General features: G+C 51.2%; 1 protein-coding gene across 1 annotated transcript in view; it reads right to left on the bottom strand.

Annotated features, from left to right (window-relative positions):
* Nucleotides 1–24,793, bottom strand: part of Grik3 (glutamate ionotropic receptor kainate type subunit 3) — a 92,227-nt gene that overhangs the window by 26,404 nt on the left and 41,030 nt on the right. Inside the window, exons 10-11 of the mRNA XM_050154796.1 lie at nt 16,977–17,180; nt 1,660–1,883 (exon numbers count right to left, since the gene is read on the bottom strand). Coding sequence (XP_050010753.1) covers nt 1,660–1,883; nt 16,977–17,180 — 428 coding nt within the window. The remainder of the gene's footprint in view (nt 1–1,659; nt 1,884–16,976; nt 17,181–24,793) is intronic.

The following is a 24,793-nucleotide window of genomic DNA, read 5'->3' on the forward strand; positions in this document are numbered from 1 at the left end:
GAACACGGGGATGGTTCTCCCCACCTTATAGGACTACTGTAAGGGCAGACAACGATGGTTGGCAGCTGTGCTATATGAGTATTCCATGGGGTGAGCAGTGTACTTAGATACCTCTGCTCAGCTCTGTGGCCCAGAATTTCCTCCCTCTTTCCTCTGCAGGTACCTCACGGCATCCTGGCCAGTGCAGAAAACCCCACTTTTCCTAAGCATCCCACACTAGCCTTAGGTGGAGGGGCCACTCCCCCTGTCTTCCTAGCCGTGATGGGGAGGCTGGACACCCAGCTGCCTGCAGCGGATGGATGGCCCATATCTGAGGGGAGAAGAGACACACACATCAAACAGACAGAACTAATGCTGGAAATGCTCCTGCCTCAGAGGGATGGGTGGCTGAGAGGCCACTGGAGCTTCGAGAAAATTACGTTGAGAGCGCAAGAGAGCGGCTCTGCTTTCAAAGGCTTGTTAGACCATTAGTGAGGAGAGGCGTGATGAAGGTCTCTCCGTGCTGGCTCGCTGTTGGCTGGGCTGAGGAGGCAGGGCAGCTGCAGCCTCACCAGGCTCTGCAGCAAAGCCTTGGGAGGCTGGGCAACTTTGCCTCTCACATTTTTCCTTTGGTCTCTCTCTGGGTGGGAGGGGGCAGAGAGTGACAGGCGTCGAGGCGAGGGGAGCTTTCAAAGGAAGCTCTGGAGGAAAAAGGCGAAACACCAGGTCCTTGGATCTCAAATTGCCTCTCCAGAGAAGTTTCTCTTTACACCATGTTAGGCTTTAGAGAAAAAAGGACCCAGGGCAGGGGTAAGGATGGGGCCTGGCAGGTGGGGCAGAGAGAGCAGCTAGGAGGGGGTAGGGAGCTTGAGATGGGTGTGTGTGTGTGTCAACAATGGCCAGAGGTATGAATGACAGCCAAAACCTCAGTGGAACTAAGTTCACCCCCTAGATGTGTCATTTATGGCTTATCTGGCCTCAGCAGGTCTTGGGTACCTTTAAGGGAGGCTGCCAGAGAAAACGGAAAGGTGGCAAGGCGCAGAACTGGGTGCTTGGTAGACACTAGGTACTTGATAAACCTGGGCTAATTCTGCTTCCCTAGTGGGCCCACTTAGCAAGGGTGTACTTCATCTGTTTCCAATGAACAACGTGACAAGGGTAGGCTCAGTGCATGCGTGGATTCCCAGCAGGGGGCACACGTGTGAATGAGGTGGCGTGTAAGCATGAATCCCACGCATGCATGTCTGTGTGCCATGTTTCTGCATGTGGTGTGTGCACAGCTGGTGGTGATTGGTTCTCCAGCTGTGTGGATGGCTTAGATATAATTTGTTTTCCATGTTTTGAGCCATTTGTTAGGCCATGCAATGTGCTTGGGTCTGGTCTGCCATCCCAAGTACCCAGGTCAGGTAAGCAATGGTCTGGCTTCCCCCAACCTGTTTTGGGCACCAGGGTACAATTTACCATATCTTAGTCATGAACACCAGAGGCAGGATCGGATGATTCAAGCCCAGGGAGCCATGGGACATTTTCTGAAGGGACGAAGGATCTGAGCCACAGGGAGGAAGAGTATGTCAGGTGGTTCAGTGATCCAAACCTTGGGCTTTCTGAGCCAAGGGGCACTTGCCTAGCTTCCCATGCTTTCCAGCTTGGCCCAGAGCTTCGACCAAGGCACAGCCTTACCTGGCGATGACGAAGAGGACACAGCTGACACCCAGGTAGGCGAGGAGCACGTACATCCAGATGTCCGGGGATAGGGGGTTGAGGAAAGAGAAGACACTCGGGTTGGTGCCATTGGGCTTACGATATAAGATGCTCACTCCGAGGGTCATAAAAGGCTTAGAGAAATCGATGGCCTTCTCTCGGACATGGGTGATGGTTAGGGGAGCCACGGCCAGATCTGCTTTCTGTAACAAGACCACAGGCAGACAGACAATGAGCAAAACCTTGGGCTAAAGGTGATGAAGAACTCCCTTATGGGACACAGACTGAGGTGGTGCGTTAGTTCAAGGTTACTTAACCACTCCTGTGTGTGTGTGTGTGTGTGTGTGTGTGTGTGAAGTGTTGAGGCCAGAAGACAACCTTAGTGCCATTTCTCAATTGCAATTGACCCTTTTTGTGTATGAGAGCTTTAGTCTTTAACAGTCAAACCATCTCCCCAGCCCTGACCTCATTTTTTAAGGCAGACTTCACTGGCCTGGAACTCACCCAGTAGGCTCGGTTGCCTGGCGATCAGACTCTAGGGATCTGCCTGTTTCTGCCTCCCTGGCCCTGGGAGTCTAAGTGCATGCTACCACACATGGCCTTTCCCCCCACATGAGTTCTGGGGACAGAACACAGGTCCGCCTAAGTATTCACAGTTCAGTTTCAGCACTGACTAACCCTCACGGCTGGACCATGCCCACGGTGTGGAAGAGACAAGGATGCACATACGTTAATACAGGACAACTTAAGCTTTCTTCTACAGTGGCTGATGCCTGGAAGAAGAGGACCGTGAAATAAGGTCCCTTTTCAAGATGGGACGGTGTCAAATGAATTCAGCTTCCCCCTTTCAATCACTTCCTGACCACTTTAGCCGCCCCCCCCCCCAGGATGCTCATTAGATCCTAAAACCCGCTCTAAAACTAGTTAGACAATGATAATGCCCTCCTTGGGAGTGGGGAGATGCCTCAGTTAGTCAAATGTCTGCTATGCAAGCATGAGAACCTGAGTTTGGATCCCCACCACTCACGTAAAAAGCTGGTCAACAAAAGAGTCCACAACCTTGGCACTGGGGTTACAGGCCCCAGAGCTCACTGGCCAGCTAGTCTAGCTGGTTGATCAGCTTCAGGTTCAAAGAGAGATCCTGTCTCATAAAGTGGAGTGTTACGGAAGAAGACAACGATTTTGATACCCGCACGCACACACAGACACACACTCAACACACAAACACACACACACACATGCTACACAGAATACATACAAAACAAACCAAACAAAAACACCCTCTTTAAAGGGTGTGGGTGGACAAGAAAACTGAATGAGCAAGCCCAAGGGCAGAAGTTCACCTCTCTGGCAGGGGTTACCATGGAGGCAGGAGAGGCAAGGCTAGAGGTATGATATATTCATACAGGCCATTGCATCACAAACTTAATGAAGGGGGTTCTTGAATTTGATCTGGAGTTTTCCTGCTTAAAAATTAAGAACCCTCCCCCTTGCATCTTATCTGCAGTCCTCTTAACACGAGGTCCCTTTAAAGACCGTCCTGTCCCTAAGCCCATTTCTTCACCCCCATGGCCTCTTTGTCTAATTCTTCCTATTGTTCGTATTATTTCACCCACGCTGCCTCTTCGAGATCCCTCCCAGGCAGCCTTGATTCTCGATTCTCATGAAGTTCACTCTTTCCCAAGGGAAGGTCTGCATTGCTCAGTGTGCATGGCTGCATGTCAGCAAGCATGCAGCTGCTTATATACACATTCACGGGCTCCTTGCATGCTAGAGCTGTAGCTGGCCCACTGTTCTCTCCTCGTCTCAAAGCCCCTTCTTAGACTCTGCAATATTTAGTAGTGCTTCCCTGGAAAAGGCTGCCTCTTAGGCTCCTGTAGGTATTTGTGTCTCAATTATGAATCAAGTTACAATTTCCTTTCCATACATAGGCACAACTGAAGGGAAGTGCTGAAAACCCTTTGCCAGGAAGGAGCATGTTTCGGAAAGACCCTGCCAAGGCAATACCTCTAGGCAGCCATTTGCTGGATTAACCCATTCATCCGCCCACTGACTCATCTATTTATCCATCCATCCATTATCCCTCCACCCATTCTTCCATCTGCCCACCTACTGGACTACCCATCAGTCCATCTATTATCCATTCATCCTTCTATCCATTCACTTCCCACTTATCCATTCATCCATCCATCTATCTGTTTATCTATAAATCTACCAACCCAGATACCCATCCATCCGTCTATCCATCCACCAGTCCACTCATCTTTCCACCCACCCACTATTTTATGAGATCCGCCAGGAACTACAGAGACAGAGCTGTCACTAACAGATATGATTTCTGCTCTCATGGCTCTGAAGGTTTAGTAGGGGACATGTGTGCCAATCAAAGTGTTCATCGTATCAGCACTAACTCAGACGTCACTTATCTAAGAATAGGAATAAGCACTTTAATAGTAATCACATCAGAAGAAACGGCTAATATGTGTGAAATCCCAGGATAGACCACTTGCTGAGTATTCCATGCTTGGTGTGGGAGGGGAAACTAGGAGATTCTCTGATACTGGTATCCCCAGTGTTTCTCCTTCTAATGCTACCCCTGCTCCCCAACATGGATATTCAGGGGCCAAAGACTTGATAAACTTCAAAATCCAAGAAAATGCCAGCAAGAGGGTCCATGGAGTACAAGGCACCTGCCACCAAGATTGGTGATAAGCTGAGCTGGATCCCTAGAACCTACCTATATGGTGGAAGGGGGGAACCAGGTCCCAAAAATTGTCCTCTAAACTCCAAGCGTGAGACATGACATGTATACATGAGCATGTGCCCACATGCATGTATGCAATGAACAAATAAACAAATAAATGTGAAACAAATCAACCCCAGGGAATACAGGAGGTAAGGCTAAGGAAAAGGCTCCGTACACTGAAGCCTCCTTTTATAGATTTTTGAGTGTGTGAGTTAGAACGTACCTGGCTTTAAAGGTACAGAAAGAGGGACAGGGCAGCTGCATTAGCTCCTGGACCCCTCTCAACTAAGAGCATGAACAAATGGATAGGGGAAAGAATACTTAGGAACAGTAAAAACCGTCTAATACATACTTGATCAAGACATACTTCGCCCAGACACTGGCCTAGTTGGGATACAAGAACAAACCAGAGACCTGGTACAGCAAGTCCTTGCTTTAGGTACAGACATGATTCCTGGGTAGCAAAACAGTTGAGGTGAGTGCCCTGAAGGTCTCCTTCAGTCCTGAAGTTCTAGGATCTTCTACAATGATGGAAGGGGAGCAAGATCTAGTGGTGTGTGAGTCTAGATTCCTGCCCCCCCTTAGCTCAGTTCCTTCAGTTCCAAACAGACCCTGGGGATGCTCTGTTTGACTCCAAAGGGAGAATGTCTTGGTCTCTGAGAACAGCCTCTGGGTTTGCCTCGGCTTCTTAGACAGAACTTCCAAGTCAGTGGTGGAGGGTCCTCCGTGGACTCTTGACAGCAAGCTACACGAGATCAAGGTGTTTGCGCAAAATGTTTATTCAGCAAGAAGGCCCCAGGGGCTGAAGAGGAAGCCAGGCACAGGCCCCAGAGCAGTCTCTTTCCCAGGGCCCTCAGCACCTCCCTTCCACTCTCCCCGCTTTCTGGCTCTAATGGGCTTGGGCAGCGGTTGCATCCATGGCATTATGCGCCTACGGCAGCAAGGTAATTGGCCAACGTGACCCTCTCTGGGAGTTCAGAGGAGCGTTCTCCCTTGGGCTTCAAGAAAGCTGGCATTCTCCACTTCATTTTTGGCTTAGGCAGAAAATACTATATTCCACTGTTGGTAACGATTTCCCTGAAAAAGGCATTATTTTGTCCAACTTCCCTTGAAAGACTGGAACAGATGTCAAGCCTTCGCGGTTTCGGTTCATTACTCAGAATGAAAGGCCCAGTCTTGGCGGCTCTTCCCACTCATGCACACTTCTTCCAGCGTGATTCACGAAATCACAGGCTGTCAGAGCTGGACGAAAGGCCTTCAGAACATCTGCTCCAAACCCACATTTTAGCACAGAGGGAAACTGAGGCTTGGAGAAGCTTCTTTCTTCTCACGTTACAAAAATCATAACCTCGAACAAAACCAAACAGTACTTTGACCTGTCCCCCCTCCCCCCCCCCATACCTTCACTCTCTTATAGGGGAGCATTGTTGGCCTCCTGGCTCGCTAAGTTCCTCTCTGTATATCTTCTGAATTTTTAGGCCAGGTCCGATGCCTTCTGAAGACATTGTTTTATCCCTTTTAGTAGGTTTCCGCTTACCAAGGTTTTGTTGGAAGGCACCCAGTCCAGCCCTGTTCAACCTTCCCCCTCCATGCATGAAGCCATCTGACCTTGGTTCCAGCCCAGATCCTACATGGCTGACAAGAAGTACTTATCCAACTCCAGCTCTGTATTTTGGCCCTTGATAGTCAGTTGTCCTGACTTTAGCCCGGACTCTATTATAGGACCCTGAACTTGTTCCTATATAAAACCTGGGCCAACTCCCATCAGGCTAAGAACTAAGATCTCACGGTCTTAGTTCTGGCAACTTGTCACCAACTGTTCTTTCCTTAGGACAAGAAGTCTTCTTTGGAGACTAAGGTCTAGTCCCCAGGGTCCCTGCTCACTCCCTGGGTTTGGTGGTCTGTTGACACTTCCTGTTGGATTCTCCAGTATTCACCACTGGATTCTGTATCTCTATGTTCTTACAGTGTGCCTATATGTCCAGACAGTCAACTGATATATTAAAATATTAAGAGCTGCCATCATTACAGGACGCTGCCTACAGGCCAAGCATGGTCAAGTGCCTCATGAATGCCTCCCTAGAGCCCCAGGGGGCAACAGGGCAACAGACATCACCACACTTTAGATGAGGGATTTGGTGTCTAGAGCAGACAGGAGGCTTGTTCAAGCTGGTGAGTGGCTGAGCCAGTTTTAGTACTCGATTCATTATGGCTTAAAAACCCAACATTTTACCACACTGTTGTCCAAGCCAAGTAGAGTGGGATGATGTGGCAGTGCCTATAGCCTTAATTACATTCTCTTCTCTGACTGTGAGCTAATTCAGAATAAGGTCTTGCAGATAATATTCTTGCAGAACAAAGTCACCAAGTTAAGATGGCACCATCCTGAATTAGGGTGGCCCCTCCCAACAACTGGTGCCCTTTTAAGAGGAGACACAAATATATACAGAGAAGAGTGTGACAATGGAGACAGAGGTGGGGACAGCCTAAACACAAGTCCAGGAGCACCAAGGGCTGCTGGTCACATCAGAACCTGGGAGGATAGAGCCCATCCACCTTCAGAGCCTCTGGAAGGGAGTCAACACTGCTGACATCCGATTTCTCACTTCTCTCCCATAGAGGATAAATGTCTGTGTTTCAAGGCATCTAGTTGGCTATCATTTGTTATAGCAGTCCGAGAAAACGAATACACCCATCTCTTAGAGACGGTGTGGAGAACTGTCTCTATCCTATTATCTGCTCTCAGACCTGCAGTCTGTGCTCATGGGGCCTCGTGCTGAGTCCCCTGCAGTATTCCCAGACACCCGAATTTCACCTTGGCCTCTGACCACGCCTGCCACTGGGGCTTCACTGGGATTCATTAACATTCAGTGGGGTTTGGAGTGCTAAAGCCTTCTCAATTCCTCTTCTGCCTCTACAGTGCCCGAGAAAACCACCCATGACAAGTCCCTTCCTGATAACCATGAAAGGATTTGACTCGTCCTGGGAGCTCTGTCTGCTCCGTCTCTCCCATGTCTCTGGCATTGGGTGTTATGGCTTGGACATGAGGGATCCCCCAAAAGGTTCATGGGTTGAAGACTTGTCCCCGGCTGATGGATCTAGTCACTGAGATCCCTCATGACTGGATAACGCATGCCTTGAACGTATCAACGGATCAATCCACTGATCGATCCACTCTTTAATAGTGTTATTACAAGGGGAGACCTTGAGGGAAGTGGGTAACTGGGGTGTGTCTATGAAGGGTGTTTTGTCTCTGCTTTATGTTTAGCTTTCTGTCTCTGCTCCACACTTTTGCTGCCAAGGTGTCCTGCCTCACCACTGACAAGCAGCAGTGGGGCAAGCCGACCAAGCTGCTGAAACTTCTGAAACCGTGAGCCAATACTAATCCCCCGCTAAAGTGTTTCTCTCAGGCCCTTGACATGCGAGCATGAGGACTTGAGTTTGAAGCCCCAGAGCCCACAGGAAGCCAGGCATGGTAGCACCTGCCTACAATCCTGTGCTCCTCCTGTGAGATGGGATGGAGAGACAGGGGAACCATGGGAAGTTCATGGGCCAGCTTAGGGTGTTCAGCAGTGAACAAGAGATAGTCTCAAACAAAGCAGAAGGTGGGACCAGAATCCAAGGTTGTCCTCCAACTGCTACACGCACACCGATAGTTGGAGAATGCCAGCAGCACCCATGCATGCACACACATTTACACACATACAGGTTCCTCTGTTTATCACAGTGATGAAAAACTTGATTCACACAGGGCATCCTCAGAATTCAGCTTCCACACTTTCTCCCAAGTGCTGTTTCTCTTAGCTAGGTGCTTTCCATCCAGGCTGGGCAAACAAGGTACCTTTTGAAGACAAAATATCTCCTGAGCCCTGACATATCTGTCGAGACCCAGAGAGCTGCCAGACCAGCCTCCATGACCCACCTGGCCACTTTCAGCACTACAGCAGCCTTGATGACTGACTGGACAATGATGTGAGTACCATTCCCAGGCCTGGGGAAAGGCCCCACTCCTTCCCTGCAGGCTCCATCCTGTGCCAGTGTCTATCAGGAAGAATGGCAGGTCCAGTCTGCCTCACAGTCACTAGAGCTGGAATAGATGGCTCATCTTCTGTCCCCTTGAGTCCTCTCCCCAAACTCCACAAGTCCTGATAGTGGTATCAACCCAGACAGGCTGGGACCTGCTGTAGCAGAGCCCAAGAGGGGTGGAGCTGTGACCTCCCCGCTCTTTGAAGCAAGTCTGGCTCCCATTATACATCCGACAGCTCTGTTCCCCACACTGCTCCTTGCCGCTCTGATCACAACAGGATGGTTGTGATCTATGCGATCAAATGCAAGCTATTGCTTAATCTCTTGTCTCCCTGTCAGTATATGAGCTCCAAGAAGCCAAGGATTAAGCTTGTTCCCCTCACCTATGGTCCTCTTAGGATTAGTGCAAGGCCTGACATCACGTGGAGACTCCAGGACATTGTATTGGAAACGCGAACATTAGAACACCCACCAAAACCGAGTTTGATCCCCAGGATAGAAGAGAACTGACTCCCACAAGTTATCTTCTGTCCTTTACATGTTTGCTGTGGCGCTCTCTCTTCTCTCCCCCCCCCCCCCCGCCTAATGGGTTGATCCTGGTCTCAGTTTCCCCACTCAGCATGCATACTTCTCCTGAAGTCAAACCAACTCTGACCATTTGACCTGTATCTTCTCCGAGTGGGAACTGCTGCCTGTGTGCTGGCCCTGATGGGCTAACCTGCACTTTGTTTCTCTCCCCTGAACACTCAGTGGATTCCAGCACAGACATCTCCACCTTAGGATGGTCTGGGGACATCTTCAGTTTCTCAGAGCACCATGTCACTGCCTGGGGGCTATGCTGGCCAGTGTTGTCTGTCCCCCTCCGGCCCTGGCTCCCACATGTCCCTGTCCCACCCCTAGGTGAGTGTCCATCATGACTCACTTTGAAGTGCTGGTTCAGAGCTGGGAACAGACTTGGGTAGAGCCCTCCCTGGCCTTGCAAACATGTCTTGGGACTCAGGCACATGGGCCAGAAGCAAGGTCTGGTTCTGGGGAGGGAAGGGACAGGATACAACACAAGTAGTAAGGGTGTGTCTCTGTCAGTCGCTACTCCTGTTACACCTGGAGGCTGGAAGACCAACGCTCGCAGTCCTGCAGCCATGACTTCTGCAGAGTATAGCTTCCCAGGTCCTCTGTCTCTTTGCCACATTCATTGCAATAGTCTGTGTACCAGGGACCAGAAATGACCTCACGTCCTCCTTGGGTTAATCAAACTGCGACTGGTCAAGAGGACAGCAGTGATCTCCGTCTGCCTTGCATGAGTCTCTCAGACCTTCCTCTTGGGCACTGATTCTCAAGCTGTGGGCTGTGACCCCCATTGGCAAGCCTCTATTGCCCAAAATATTTACACTATGATTCATAACAGTAGCAAAATTACAGTTATGAAGTAGCAAAGAAAATAATTTTATGGTTGGGGGGGGTCACCATAACATGAGGAGCTGTATTAAAGGGTCGCAGCATCAAGAAGGTTGAGAACCACTGTTTCAGGGCTTTCTGGGATGGGTCATAGCAACTCGCCACTCTCTCAGTCCATAGGCCCTGTCTGGCTCTCCCGACCAGCTGCCTGACCATCAGCCTGGCTGGAGACTCAACCCAACCTCCTGCTTAGAGGTGAACGCTTCCTGTGGCTAGAGACATACATCCAGTTATCTATTCATAGTCTACTACCCATTCCCATGCTAGATGGAAGACTCTGAGGCTGCGGCAGGGGTGGGGGTGGAGGGACCTTACCTGTATTTACCCCTGTATCCGCAGCATCTAGCATGCGGCCTCGGGTGATAGATTTACTGAATTTCTTGACCACTGCGAACAGTGGAAGGCTTCAAAAATGCCACCCAGAAAGCCCCTCCTGAGATGCAACCTAATGCTCTCAGGAGTGCACTGAGTCGTGGATGCTATCTGCTGTGACAGCCTGTGGCCAGCTGCCAATGTTGACAGTGAGCACTGCAGCCACCGGTAACCCCAGAACTGGCGTTCTGAGCAGTTCACGTAAATCTAACTAGGTTCTGGAAAATCCCCAAATGTCAACCGTCAAGTCCTCCATCTGTGGTGCATGCATAAGCCACCTGAGCCGAGGATGCCTGACAGTGGCCTCTCCTATGCCTGGGACAGCTGTGTGATTCCTAAGTCCCCAGGGAGGGCACAGACTCAGAGGGTGGCTGGCTGGACAGGTTTCCCTGTGTCATGGCACACACCCTGCCCAATCATTCCTAAAAAAGAATCCTTCTTTTCTCACCCCCTCGCGTACACAGGGTGAAGATCCCCAAGGCCTTCTGAGCTGCCTGCACTGAGGACCTCCAAGCACCCAGCTATAGCCTCAGCCAGGCCCCGACTGTGGGAGACTTTGCAACCTTGGCTGTGGTCACCTCAGTAAAACTGGGCACCTCTTCCTTCTCTTCCAAGCCACAGATCAGACAAAGCTAAGTCGTTGTCCTCTGTTTTAGTTTGCTCCAGGCACCCCCATATTCCTCTTGCATCAGTGGCCAAAGGCCTGATGACATCTCACTTGTGTGATCCACTGCTTCTTTCTGGCTTGGTCACACCTGCACCCAGTGACACTGCACCCCAGCCTACATATTGTTGCTCAGGGTCGGGTTCAGACACCTTCCCACACCAGTTCAAACCTCTGGCTGAGGCCAATCTCAGGCAAGTATGGTCTAGAAGCATCTCACCCCAGTTCCAGGGCTCTGGTGCACACTGCTGCAGGGTTCTGGACTGTTCTCACGTCACCAAGTTCAACCAGGCTGCACAAATGCCAGGGACAATGTGTGAGCCTGCCTCTGCCTCTCCTTACCACACAGAGGTGTATAATCTCTCAAGACATTATAGGGCTTTCCTAAGGCGCAGAGCCACAGACTGACCCACTCGTCACTGTGCTGGTCAATACCATCAACTTGACAGGATCTGGCATCACCTAGGGGACAAAACTCTGGGCATGTTTTTGTGTGTGGGTGTCTTGACTGGGTTATCTGTGGCAGGAAGAGCTGCCCTGAGTGTGGCCAGCACATCCCAGGAGCTGGAATGAGCAAAAAGGAAAAAGCAAGCTGAATGCCGCATCCACGTCTCTCCGCTTCTTGGCTGTGTATGCAGTGTGCCAGCTGCCTCGAGTGCCCGATGCCATGTCGTTCCTGCCATGAGGGACAACACCTTCAAACTATGAGCCCATAACGAGCCTTTCCCTTGTTAGGGCCCCTGGGTCAGGTGTTTCATTACAACAATGAGAAAAATAAATGACGCAGTCTTGTCTAACTCCATCTTCATTGGTGTCACCCTCTCCCAATGACAGGCGTTTGTGTGGCTCTGCAAGCTATGAGCCTAAGGTGACGGTGGCACTTAAGATCTTTTGGGTGAATAACAGGACCATGACCCCTTGCAGGGGAGCTTGTCTGTCCCAGACACTGGACCTGTTTCCCTCTGACTAGGAAGTTCTCATGTGTTCGCTCCTCCTTGGCACCTGTCTGTCTGTCCCCTTTTGCAGGCTGAGTTCTAGAGCTGATAGTCAAATGGGAAATCTCCGTGGGGTACTGTGTTCTTCCTGCATCTCCTACCTGACCACCCACTTGGTCCTTCCCATATTTGCGCTGATGTCCTCTCGAACTCTCCCAACACTCTTCATGTCTAGCTCCGGGCAATCTGCTGCCCTGACAACAGCCGTCTGCTTCCCCTGCCCTAACGGCCCTGCCCCTGAAGCCTTCAGACCTGTGCCAAGAGAGCTCCCAGTATGGCTCGTATTCAAGGGCACCCGCCCAGCCTGAACGAGGTAGACTGGGCAGAGCTTCTCCTGGACAAAAGAATAGGGCTTGGGGTCCAATGTTAGTGCATGCAGGCCAGAGGAGCAACTGGCTTATGGTAGGAAAACAGTGGACCCATTAGGTGAGGAGGTCACAGCTTTGATGCCAGACCTTTCTCACATATATTTTGGATGTGAAGCTGAGTCATGACCCACAGCTATGTCTCTGGGCAGGGTGAGAAGTCCATCCATGCCCATTTATGAGTCTTTCTTTCCCTAATGCCTGCTTTGCATCCAAGTGCTGGGCAATGGTCAAGCTAAGTGCATCGGAGACTTCTGTCTAGAAGAGTCCAGCAGAGGACACTGTCCTTCCTGGCTGTGCCACCTCCTTGGCTGGACTCTGTGATGGGGGGGGGGGTAGAAGGGACGTTTGGCCATGGCTACTTCCTCCACGAAGGAAGGGTGACATATCAAGGTTACCTGTGCCCAATCTTCGTCCTCTATCTTGCTGCAAGCTTATTAGAAAACAGGGAAATCTCTAGGCCACACATCTCAGGTATGAGCCTGGTCCTTGTGCCCTCCCTACCCACTCTCTCCTCATTCTCCTGGCCAGGCTGGGCATCCTGGGCAGTCTCCCCCTTCACCCTGATCTGGCTCCCTTCTCACAGCCTGTGACTAGCCACCTGCTGAGAATAGTTCAAACATGCCTCAAGTGACTTCTCAGGGGGCCTGAAACTTGGGGAAAAAAACCCAGAGGTCCATGCCGGAATTCTCTGTCTGGTCCTCCATCGCCACCCTTCCCCGACCCCTCCATTTACCCATCACCAGCCTGCAGCCTGCATGTCTCCTCGATGGGCCCTCAGTTTCCTCCTTTCCCACTGCACCCTCTCCTCTTATCCAGACTTTAGCCACACCCCAGGCCAGCTCCAGTTTGACTCCAGAGTGGAGGACTTCCCCTCTAGAGCCAGGCTGATGTTACCCTCTGGCTCCACCTCCTTGACTGGTGCTCTGTAGCTCTCAATATTAAAATTAAATAATTTGGCTGGGTATGTAGCTCAGTGATAGAATATTTGTTTAGCATGTGCAAGGCCCTAGGAACAACCTGCAGAATGAAAAAAAAATGAAATAACTCAGTTCTTAAGGCTAATATCTCATCTTTCTCTCCATCTGTGGCCCTCCATTGGCTTCAGGCTCTCCCCTCTTGGGACTTTTTCTTCATACTTCCTAACTAGGTTCCTGGGTACCAGTAGAAGGACATAGAAGCTCTAGATGGCAGGCAAGGGTTCCTGGTGTAAAAAAACACCAATGTGCCAAGCAGGGCGGCACTCTAATGTGTGCCTCAGTTTCCTATGAACTCGGTGAGCATGGGTCAGCCTTCAAGGCTGTCTGTTTAGAGTCAGGTTAGGGAGGGTTGAGGTCCTGGTCAGTTCTCGGTTACATATGGCCTAGAGGATGACTATGATTGATGGGCTACTTTTCCTGCTGCCCCCATATCTGAGCACAGACACATTAGACGGGTGGAGGAGGGGGCTGCACTGGGCACAGCTAGTACTGAGTAGGACGCCTCTTGCATAGGAACGCTCACTGAACATGAACCAAGACTGAGGCTCTGTTATCATCTGCAGCAGTGGGGGAGGGGAAGAGAAGCCAGACAGGTTGCATCAGTTGAAATGCTCAGCCTGAATCTGAATCTATTTCCATTGGGCCCTAGAGTTGCCAGGACTCACGGCAGGACTGAAGTCAGGGAGGTGAGCAGAGACACCCGGGAGGGGGTGAGAGCGAGCAGGCAGCGGTGATGGAGAGAGGTCAGGAGAGACTGGGACTGAAGAGTATTTGCGGCTATGTTGTTAATGACAACTTGGGGAAGGTTGAGTGTGTCTGCGGGAGGGGTTTGCTTCCTCTAGGTGCCTACCTCGGGGGAAGGTGAGTGTGTCTGTGGGAGGGGTTTGCTCTCCTAGGAGCCCACCGCCCATAGTATTAGCTCCTTGAACAGCCACATGGCATGGACCAAAGGCTAGCTGAGTGTCAGGGAAGGACATTTTAAGTTCTTTTGGTTGGAGGGTCTGCTCAGTACCTCCAAATAGACCTCGGGGGGCAGATACTTCCAGAGGTGGGAATCCATCATCTTTACGCCTCCATTCGGATCCCTAATAAGGAAGTAATAATATTGCCGAGTCTTTACCACGTTCTCTATGAGCTAGTGAGAAGACTAATTATCTGACGACACTAATAAATGGTTATGATGTTATTAAAGATGGCACCAAGCTAGGATTAACAGGCTCATCAATTGCAGAGAGTCGGGTTTAACAAGGTCTCCCGCATGTCCCATCCAGGCTGGCCTTGATGGGTACCAGGCCTCCAAAGCACTGCCCAGCAGCACAGAGGCTATGGGGATGAGGTTCCCTCTGGTTCCCCAGCAGAGGGGCACTGAGGGGCTGCTTGCTGCTGGCCCTTCTCATCATGTCCCGCTAGGAAGTCAGCTCTTCAAAGTTTGTGGTGGCAGGACTGACTGTCCCTCCCCTCCTACATGTGGTCTTGGCCGTCCGTCTTACAGGAGCTCCATTCTCCCCATTCCCGTTCCGTCTGGAAATGCCGGGTTCCAAAGTCCAGCTTACAAGGCTTGGGGGAGCGGGTAGGAGGAGGCGCATCCGGTCCTGCTGGCTCATTTCCATAATGATTACAGTTATTACTAATAACAGTGACAACACAGCTCCCCATTTACATGGAAGCCTGTAGCTCAGAAACCCCTTCCCATCCGTTGTCTCTTTGTAGCCTCACAGTAGGCAGGGGAAAAGTGGAGACAGTTATCATCTTTCTCATTGTGGAGGCAGGAAACTGGAGCTTGGGGACACAAAACGAGTCCTGAACAACTCCCTCCTCAGTCTCCAAGGAACAACTGGGAGGATAAAAATAAAAACAATGACATCACGGCCTGATGCTCCGCCAGCTACACCAAGCACACCTGCTAACGGAGTCCTCACAGCACCCCTGGGAGGCAAGTTCCGTGCGTGCCACCCCCCTTTACAGGTGAGGGGACAGACACATTTAGACTGCTCAGGGACACCCAGCTATCAAGTGGCAGCATCAGTACAGGCTCTTCAACATTGCCCCCTCTCACCAGGCATCCATACAGGCCACATTTGCCAGGCCGGGGCATAGGTCCACTGCGTCATACTCTCCCTGACTCTTAGGGTTCAACTTTCATCCCCACCGCTTGCCTCTGAGGTCTCCCACACAGCACCTCCCCAACGTCCGGGGTGGTGGGGCAGGACATCTGTCAAAGGCTGGTACAGCTGCCTCCACCTGGAGACGCACAGCAGTGAGGAGCCCAGACAGTGACTGGGACTACGGGGCCTTGAAGACTGTGTCAGCCATGAATGTGCTTCTGCCCTGGCTCTGGGCCAGCGTGGTCTCTCTAGGGAGATCAAAGCCCAGGGCCACTTAGGCACATAGCCTTTAAAGACTCCCCGGCTTTGAATCCAGCCCACCACTCGATATCTGAGACCTGGTTCCGATCTCCCTGCCGCTTCTGCCTCAGTCTCTGTAACTGCCTCAGTGGGCTATTCTAAGGACGGGAGAGAGCAGGCCTAGGGCATCCAGGGCAGATCTGGTCCTCACCACCTTTAACTGCACGCAGCGTTTCTTTCAGGTAGGTATTACTCCTGTACTGCTGAGGACCCTGAGACAGAAGGTGGGGGAATATTTCATCTGTGCCCTGTGAGCCTAGCAAATAGTACCTGGTTCCCATACCTTCCTTAGAGGCTTTGGTAGCTGCTCACTACTCCTGTAGTGAAAAGGACGACACGGAGCTTGTGTGTGTGTGTGTGTCTGTGTGTGTCTGTGTGTCTGTGTGTGTACTGAAGAACTTCCTAGGTCATACATATGCTAAACCTAAAATCTGGTTTTGACCCTCAGATCTGCTGGTCCTGAGCCTGGACTTCAAGAGGGAGGGTGTGTTTGCTGTTAGCATCACACAGGTACCCGTGGTTCTGCATCACTGTCCCAGTGATGATGGGTGGGGATGGGAGACGGGTGACCTTCACATTTCACCCAGAAGGAAGCTGCTCAGAAGCTGGGTGACTTGTGTCTGCGCCCATAGCTGAGGCCCCAATTCCTCTCTTGGCCTACAAATTCTTGTCTTTTTCCTTATTTTCTACAAACCCAGGCTCCTCCGATGGGCTTCTCTCCCTTCACCCTGCCTGCATGGCTCCTTACTCCCCAGGTTTTCCCTGTCCCAGGCAGGGTGCAAGGTTCTTGGTGTTGCCCAGTGAAGTCTTACCCACCCCTTCTTTTCAGACCTAAGCCCACTTCTTGAGCCATCTGCCTCACCAATGAACCCACAGTGACTAGGAGTGACAGATCTGTTTTTCATGTCCCTGAGCTGGAGAGTATGTTTGTTTAGGCTCCTCAATCCCAGGGCTGAGACATCTTTCAAGGACCAAAAGGCCGAGAAGATGCAAGAATTCTCTCCATAGCAACCTCACCAAAGATGCCTCAGGAAGATCCAGTATCAGAGGGGCCGATCTGTGCATGTAGTAGGGATGTTTGGAGGTGGACAGCCTAGGCCAGGCAGGTCCAGCAGAGCTGGGCACACTTCTTGTGGATCTTAATCAGTCCTCAAGAATACAACCTTCACCTCCATCTTCCTAGTCCTTAGACCTTCACCTGCTGGGATGCCCAGAGGTTCAAATGGTATGTCACTAGAACGTCCCACCCTGTCCTTACCCCAGCCTCCATGCCCAAGCCCTGGCTTACGTGGTCAATGAGCTCCTTGACCATGCCGTTCCACTGGCCCTTGTCGTCCTGTGCCCCGTACTTGCCGTCTTCCACCAGCCGGATCTCGTAGGAGAAGCCCAGGATATGCGCCAGCTCCTTCAGCAAGTCGATGCAGTAGCCCTCAAACCGGTCATTGCCATAAAGTGTCCTATCGGACTTGCGGAACATGACAAAGGGCTCCTCCTGTGTGGACAGAAGGGAGACAGGATGCTAGGCTAAGTGGTTGGGGTGGGCATAGGCGCTGTAGCTCAGGCTGACCTTGACATCTCTAAGTCACTGAGGATAACCTAGATAGAACCTCTGATCTCCTTGCCTCCACCTCCCAAATGCTGAAATTACAGGCATGTGCCTCACCTCTGGCCTAGGCTCTTGTACATTCACACATACACACTCACATGCACACGCACACATATTCACTAGGTACATTTGTGTGTGGGGGTACATGTACATATGTGTGCAAGTACATGTGAAGGCCAGAGGTCAAACTTGGGTGTTGTTGTTCAAGTATCATTAATGTTTTTTTATTACTTCCATCTTAATAATAATAAAACTAACATGCATTAAATGTAGAAAATAGTTTTAAATATTCCTCCCTGGCCAGATAGGGTGATTTGTGCCTTTAATCTTAGCACTCTGGAGGCGGAGACAGGAGGATCTCTGTGAGTTTGAAGCCAGCTTAGTCTACACAGAGTTCCAGGCCTGAAAGGATGACAATAGTGAGGCCCTACATAAAAAAGAAAAATCCCTTTGAGAAGAAAATTACATGTATTCGTGTAATCTGAACTAACCACTTGAAGTTCACTTTGCTTCAGTGGCGTGGAATGGCTACCACAGACCATCATACACCCTGTTTTCGTGACGAGATCTCTCAATGGCCTGGAGCCCACTGAGTATGCTAGACCTGGCTAGCTGCAGAGCCGCAGGGATCCTCCTGTCTCTGCCTCCCTAGCACTGGGATTTCAAGCATGAGCCAGCACACTTGGCGTTTTCTGCGCTCCTAGGGCTAACACTCAGGCCTCCCGCTGGTCCCACAAAGCACTTTGCCGACATCTGTCCATCTCCTCAGGCTCCAGAATTTTCTTTTGCTGAAAACATTGCAAATGGCTTGAACCAGGGAGAGGGCAAATCTATTTTCTGAAAGCCAACAGGGCGTCTTGCGATGGCACCTGCAGGGACAGTCCCAGCACAAGGGGACAGGGCTCTGCTGGTGCTGACCGACTTAGGTGCCAGTGACCCCGAGCTATGGCGGGGCAGGAGCTACCTGATTCCATGGCAGGTTTTCTGCTGGGCTGTATCCCAGGCCAGCACCAGCCTGACCTTAGAATCTCTGAGGAATGCACTAGACCCACTGAGGCAGGAGCTGTGGGCGAGCCCTTTATCCGCTATGGTGCCTTCCTGACCTGTTCCAGATCAGACACCTCTCCCAACACTGCTCTGTCCCCAAGGTCCCCTCAGTGCCCCAAGTCAGGACTTGGCGGTGAGCCAACACTGGCTGTGGTAACAGCGTCATCAGCAAGAGGCTGTGCCTCTCCCGGGGGTCAGTTGGTCCTCAGGAAGGCAGTTTGTGGGTGCAGGCATGCCTGTCCTGTGTCAGGGGATGGGAAGCCAGTGGAAGTCAGAGAGTAAGGCTTAGCGTTGTCTGACTCTTGAGAAGCACAGCTCTGCGCTACACCACAAATGTAAAACTAAGGGGAGAGGCAGGAAGCCCACGGGGAGGACTGAACTGACAGCATCCGGTCGGAGATGCTCGGATGCAGCAAGATCCAGATGCCCCAGAACCCAGGAAAACATACAAGTCCATGATTCTGTGGGCCTTAAGCACCCACCTCCACCCACAACTCCCTGTGGAGCCGAATCCCTGCCCCATCTGCAAACTCCACATTTGTTGAATTACTACTGTGTACCAGGCACCATTTTCGATGCGTGCCTATCTATTTTGTTTAAGTCTTACTAGCATGCAAAATAGATGATCAAATTCCCATTTGATGCATGAAGAAAAAGATTCAGAGAGGGTAACTACATAACCCAAAGCCACACAGCAGTTGACAATAAATAGTCCAGAGGAGTTCAGTTTCTGATAGACACAGACAATCAGCACCCTCCTTCACCCAGCTCCTTTCCTGTCTGTCCCCTAGGCTCAGACCCTCCTGACTTCACCTGCTCCTGCAGGTCCTGAACTCAGGCTGAGAGCTGCTATAATCTTCACCTGCTTGGGTCTCTTGGACCTCAGTCCTGACCCATCCTTTTCCCTGGCCTGCTAGCCACCTTCCCCCACACCCACCATCTAAATGCCTCTACTCCTGCCTGAGAGCCATTCACTGATAGAACACATGCTCCCAATAACACAAGGACTTACTTAGAGGGGTCTTTCATTGTTTTTCCCACTGGCAGGGCACTTTTCTTGATCCCCTGACTCCCGGGGAAAGGGTGGGAAGAGGAAGCCTCTGGTGACCATTGTTGGGTCCATCAGTGCCTAATCCAGGCTCCTGCTGTGGCAGGTGGGCTGTTGTTCCGCCCTGGTCTCCCATTGTGCCACCCCACCTCATGACATGGGTCTACCCAAGCTTTCAGGAGTCCTTCAGAGACTTCTGAGAAAGAGGCAGAGAGTGTCTGCATCTCTCACGGGTTCCTGACCGTCTGGGAACTCTGAGGACAATGTTTTCCCATCGAATCATACAGGAACACGGACCTTTGGGTTAGTCCTTCCCTAGACCTCAGGGCCTCTGATGCTACCTGCAGGTAGGAGCCAGGCAGGCAGCTCAGCATGGGAAGGGAAGCCCATGGGGGCCTGGGTCAGGCTGAATGGAGGTTAAGGGAACATCAAACTTTCCCCAGGTAATACTGCCCCGGCACCCTGGGCACGGGGCTTGGGTGGGCTGTCAATCCACTGACCCCTTTGAAGAATGCTCTTGTACTGTAGCCAAGTTGCACCACTGAACCTGGTGGCCCTAACCTTATTTAGCTTAGGGAAAGAATTAGAGGGAAGGGATCATCCTTCTCAGAGAAATTGCCCTGACAGGGAGAGACTCCCTGCTGTAGAATGGAGATTTCGACAGACCTATCCTAACAGGAGTAGGGGAAAGATGAACCCACCAGGGAGAAGCCCTCAGTGCCTGGTAAGTGTCAGCTGCCAATATTACTATATTGTTCTTATTATTACTATTTATACACACTCCTTCTTCCTGTGTGCAAACTGGCCCATTACGCCGGTGACCTTTCCCGCGTAGAGATCACACCCAATGTCACCAAACTGTAAAGATCGTGGCAACCAGGGGAAGTGGAGGGAATCTTTTGGGAAAAGCCCCTAAGACTGCTCCCTTCCTGACCCGCCCCCTCCACGCCTCTTCTTGGCCTTCGCCTCTAAAATTAGCACTTCATTTGTGAAGCCACCACAGCCCCAGAATCTATACATCTCCATCTAAATACTCTGCCTTCGGAGCAGCTGCAAAATGCCATTAATTTCGGGAAGTGCTTTGCGGATGGCATACATATTTAACAGCTGAAGCCCAGGGCATTAAAATGGTGCTCGCCTTAGTAATGCGTCTCCAGCCCAGCAACATTTCCTAGGGGGTAATTCTCAACTCCGAGACTACTTATTCATGGACTATTTCACAATTTATTACTGGAAATGTCCAGACAGCCAGTTCACCGGCTCCCTCAGCTGCTAATCGATTGCTCAGTGAAGGTGCCCTCAATTTCATAACTTCACGCTCTCCTATTGCTCCGGGAGAAGAGCCGTGGGACCAGGGGTAATATTTCTCCTCAACAAGTTACTGAAAACAGGGGTCCAGAAAAATAACCTTTCCCCACTTTCTGTCACAAGGCTCTCCATCTGGGCTCGCTACAATCACTTAGCAATAGAAAAGCCAGACCTAGAGCCAAGCTTCTGCCAGACACAGGGCCAGAGGTTGAAAGAGGAGGTGGGGAGCGGGCAATCCCCAGAAGAGAAGGGTTCAGAGATTAGCCACCCCATAGCTGGGCCCCGGAGTGCCCTGACATAGGCTATGTCTCCTCACGACCATGCACATGTGCACATGTATGCACACTGGTAAAACGGCCCACATATTTCTGTATGCTGCCCGTCTGACCCTGCTTAGACACACAGACCAAGAACCTAGACCCGAGGCCTTGGCTGTTGCAACACTGAACAAGACAGGGCATTCAGAGTCACATGTCTCTAGTGGGTGGATCCAGAATGGCCCCTGGCCCACATTCTGGCCTTGGCTTTCCCCTTCTCCTGCTACTAGGTGCTGGGGGTCAGCTTGCTTGGCAGCTGCATCGATGTGGGTCACAGTGTGCACACTGTAGCGGTGTGTATCCAGAGGCCATTTGTGATACATCCCAAGAATTCACATCCGCCCACATGCACCCTGATTACCAGTCACATCCACAGCGGAAAGAACCTCGAACCTTCAAAAGCAGGGCCCCAGGAGCACATGGCGTGAGCTTTCTTGGTGTGAGCGGAGGTTTGGGTACATGAATTTTTCATGAGACTGTGAACAGCAGAGGCAGAAGAGAGGTTGGGCCTGCACGGAGGGTGGTGGGGTAGTCTTCCAGCTTTAGAATGGGGATCTGCCCAGTGCTCTGAGTGGCCAGAGGGCGCAGTCAGGCTCCTGTCCATTGGTCTGTTCAGGGAAGGCACCTGGATTACCTAACCCCAGAGGTTTAGCATAGTGAGAGTAGAAGATGGGGTTGGTGAGCTCGCACAGGCTGCTGTGGCCTGCCACATCCCAGGAAGATAGCCGCCCTTCTCATCAGAGTTCTCACCTCCAGGCCCTGGTTCCCTGGGGCAGAACAGTTTGATGTTCCGATGCTGTACCTGCCTATCACTCAAATGTGGTTGCCTTGACAACGCCGAAGCAAGCCTGTGCTCTCAGCAGGAGGTGCTGGCCCTGTGCACAGGCAAACCAAGCAAGGTGCTGAGTTTTCAGTCAGGAGAGCTCAGCCAGCACCGGGCTGAGTCACTCACTATGACGTGTGTAGCTGTCCCAGGGATAGGTGATTAGCCTGATCCTAGGGTCAGGAGCTCAGACTGTGCCCAAGGGAGGGGAGGACATAGGAGCCAACCTGGAATGTTATGTCTCTCTGAGAGGCCAGAACTCTGGGAAGGTCCCGGGTGGAGGTGACGAAATTATATAATCTTAAAAAGTATATAGCAGAGTATGGGGCAGTGGGGGATGGGAGGGAGGCCCAGGAGAGCTCACTGGGCTTGAAAAATATCCCAGGGAGGACTGGAAGTTTGTAACACTTGTGCCCCAATGCCAGGAATCGCCACTCCGGCTGTGCGCGGTCTTTGTTGAAGTTCAGGGCTCTGACAGCGGCCATACATGGTTGGTGTGTGGCCAGCCTGAGCTCACTGGGTCCCGGATCAATAGCAATCCATTCCAATAACTGCTCTCACCCCACCATGAGTTTATCGGCGTCCACCCTCTCAACTCCAGGAAGTAGGTAGTGATTGCTCCCATGTATTCCTGATCAAACAGGCCACAGGTATCAAGCAGGAAAGTCATGTCTCAGGCCCACACATTACATCAACAGAGGCCAAGATGCAACCTCAAAGTCTGTGCTCTTAGCTACTGCTCATCCCATTCCTACGGGTGCCAAAGAGCAGTTGGGCCATTTCTACCCAGCTGATGTGAGGCCGTGGGGCAGCGGGACAGATGGAGCTGTGTCCAGGCTATAAGCCAAGACTTAAGAGGGACTTATCTCGCCCCATATCCTCCTGCAGTTCCTGGGAGCCAGCCAGTTCTGGGGGTGGGGCCTTTGGTGATATAGTGAGCCCAGCAGGTTGGGGTCCAGTGCCACCATGGTGAAGATTGACAGGTCAATGGTTTGTTTGCCTGATTCAGTTCTTAAAAAAAAACAAAAGACCTGTGCCTCTGTAGAATATGCTCTTTTGGGAGTTGGGGTATGGGTGGGGGGTGGGCAGTGGGCGGCTATCCTGGAACTCATTTGTAGACCAAGATGGCCTTGAACCAGATGCACCTACCTCTGCCTCCTGAGTGCGTGCATCACCAAATCCCAGGCAGTTCCACACCCTTGAAACAGGACGGCTGCCATTTCAGTGAGATGTGACCCAGTGGCCTTTCAAGGAGGCTGTGTTTTGCATCCTGTTGGGGAGCCCTCCGCGCGCACTCCCCGTTTGGAGTCTTGTTTCGTGGCTGCATCCCCTCGGCTCCTGTAATCATCTCTCCTCTGCCTCTCTTAAATCATATTTCTCTCACCTCGTTTTAATCTCGCCTTGCAAAAAGTGTTTTATTTATATCTCACATTCCATGCAATTCTGCTTTTAATCTTTTACCACCTTTTTATTATTTTATTTTTACCCTTTTATATTTTAGCGCTGCCACACTCTCATCCCTTTGCTTTTGGACTTTTTTTTTTTTTTTTTTTTTTTTTTGCTTGAGCATTTTTACCTTGTCTAGCCAGCATTGTGAATTATTTAATTTTTTCGCCTTTCTTAATATCTTCCCTTTTTATCTCTCCCCTTACCTTCATTATCCCCCCTCAACCTTTCTACTTAGCTCTCCTTTTGCTGCCCTTTATCTTCCTATTTTTATCCGCATCTATATTCCTTTAATTGCTCATCAGTCTCCCGGAAGTCCCTGGGTGCTTTTTGTTTATTTTTATCATTTATCTTTTACATTCGTTTTGCTTCTGTTCCTGTTGCTTACAGCTTTGACCTACGGCTTTAGTACTTCTCTCCTTAATAAAAAGTGGATGCCTAAAGACTAGAAGGGATCCACTTGGAAGACGCCCGGGGTTCTCACTAGCACCTGTCTCCCCCCCCCCCCCAGCCAAAGGTGGGATGCCACCTTCCTGGCTCTATTCCTGTGGCTCTATCAGCAACCTGTCCACAAGACCCATTCAATCTCTATGGGCTTTAAGGGGATCTCTTAGGACTATGACCCTGGGGGCTGTAGCCGAGACCCATTGGCTAACATTCCCCTCAACATATATAGTGCTCCAGTGTCTTCGAGATTCCTGGAAGAATGGGGGTTATTTTGTAATTGCTTCCCTAACTCTTTCATGGTGCCCACCAACCATCCAGCTACTGAATACATGCTTGGTAGGCATCATGACACTAGAGGGGAGGATGGTCTTGTTTGACCTGGCTAAACCGCCTCAGTGGGGGATGTCGGGGAAGCCACCTCCAGCCAAGCACCACGGAAAGCTCCCAGTATTTGGGTCCAGGCCTCACCCATGGAAGGCTCCCCTAATCCTAACGGGCCCACTTTGCTTTTGTGTAGAGGAACAAGCCCAGGTATCCAGGTACGGGTCTTACAGATTCGGTTACTATATTCTACAAGGTTGACTTGGGCCAGCGTTGTCCTCAAAGGCATCAGCTTCTGCTTGGCTGTGCTGAGGCTCCCTGCTCCTAGGGTGGCCCTGGGATAAGTGGGGGAATTGTCCCTAAGAGCAGTGACACTGTGACATGGTGAGGGTCTGCTCTGAGCCTCTGTGTCTTTGCAGCCTCCCAGGGGGCAGTTGTACATGAAGAACAGGTACAGCACCAGTCAGTAAGGGGAGAGCGGTAGCTGCCAGCTGCAAAGTGCAGGGAGCCTGGGAGAGTCCATGAGCCACTTCCTGGTTGAAGTGGATCCGGAGAGCAAGGGCAGGAGAAGACACATCGCTAAACTGCCTCAGCTGGGGAGGCAGGTAGGAGCTATCCACATCTAAAAGATTAGACCCCCCCCCCCCCCCCCGACTCATCACAAACAAGGGATGGGGTGTAGCTCTATTCAAGGGGAGAGGCACAGCCTCCAGCTCTTAGGATCTATAAACCTTGTGCAGTG

Source organism: Alexandromys fortis, unplaced genomic scaffold (assembly GCF_014885135.2).
Source record: "Alexandromys fortis isolate MF-2015 unplaced genomic scaffold, M_Fortis_MF-2015_v1.1 scaffold_26, whole genome shotgun sequence".
NCBI lineage: Eukaryota > Metazoa > Chordata > Mammalia > Rodentia > Cricetidae > Alexandromys > Alexandromys fortis.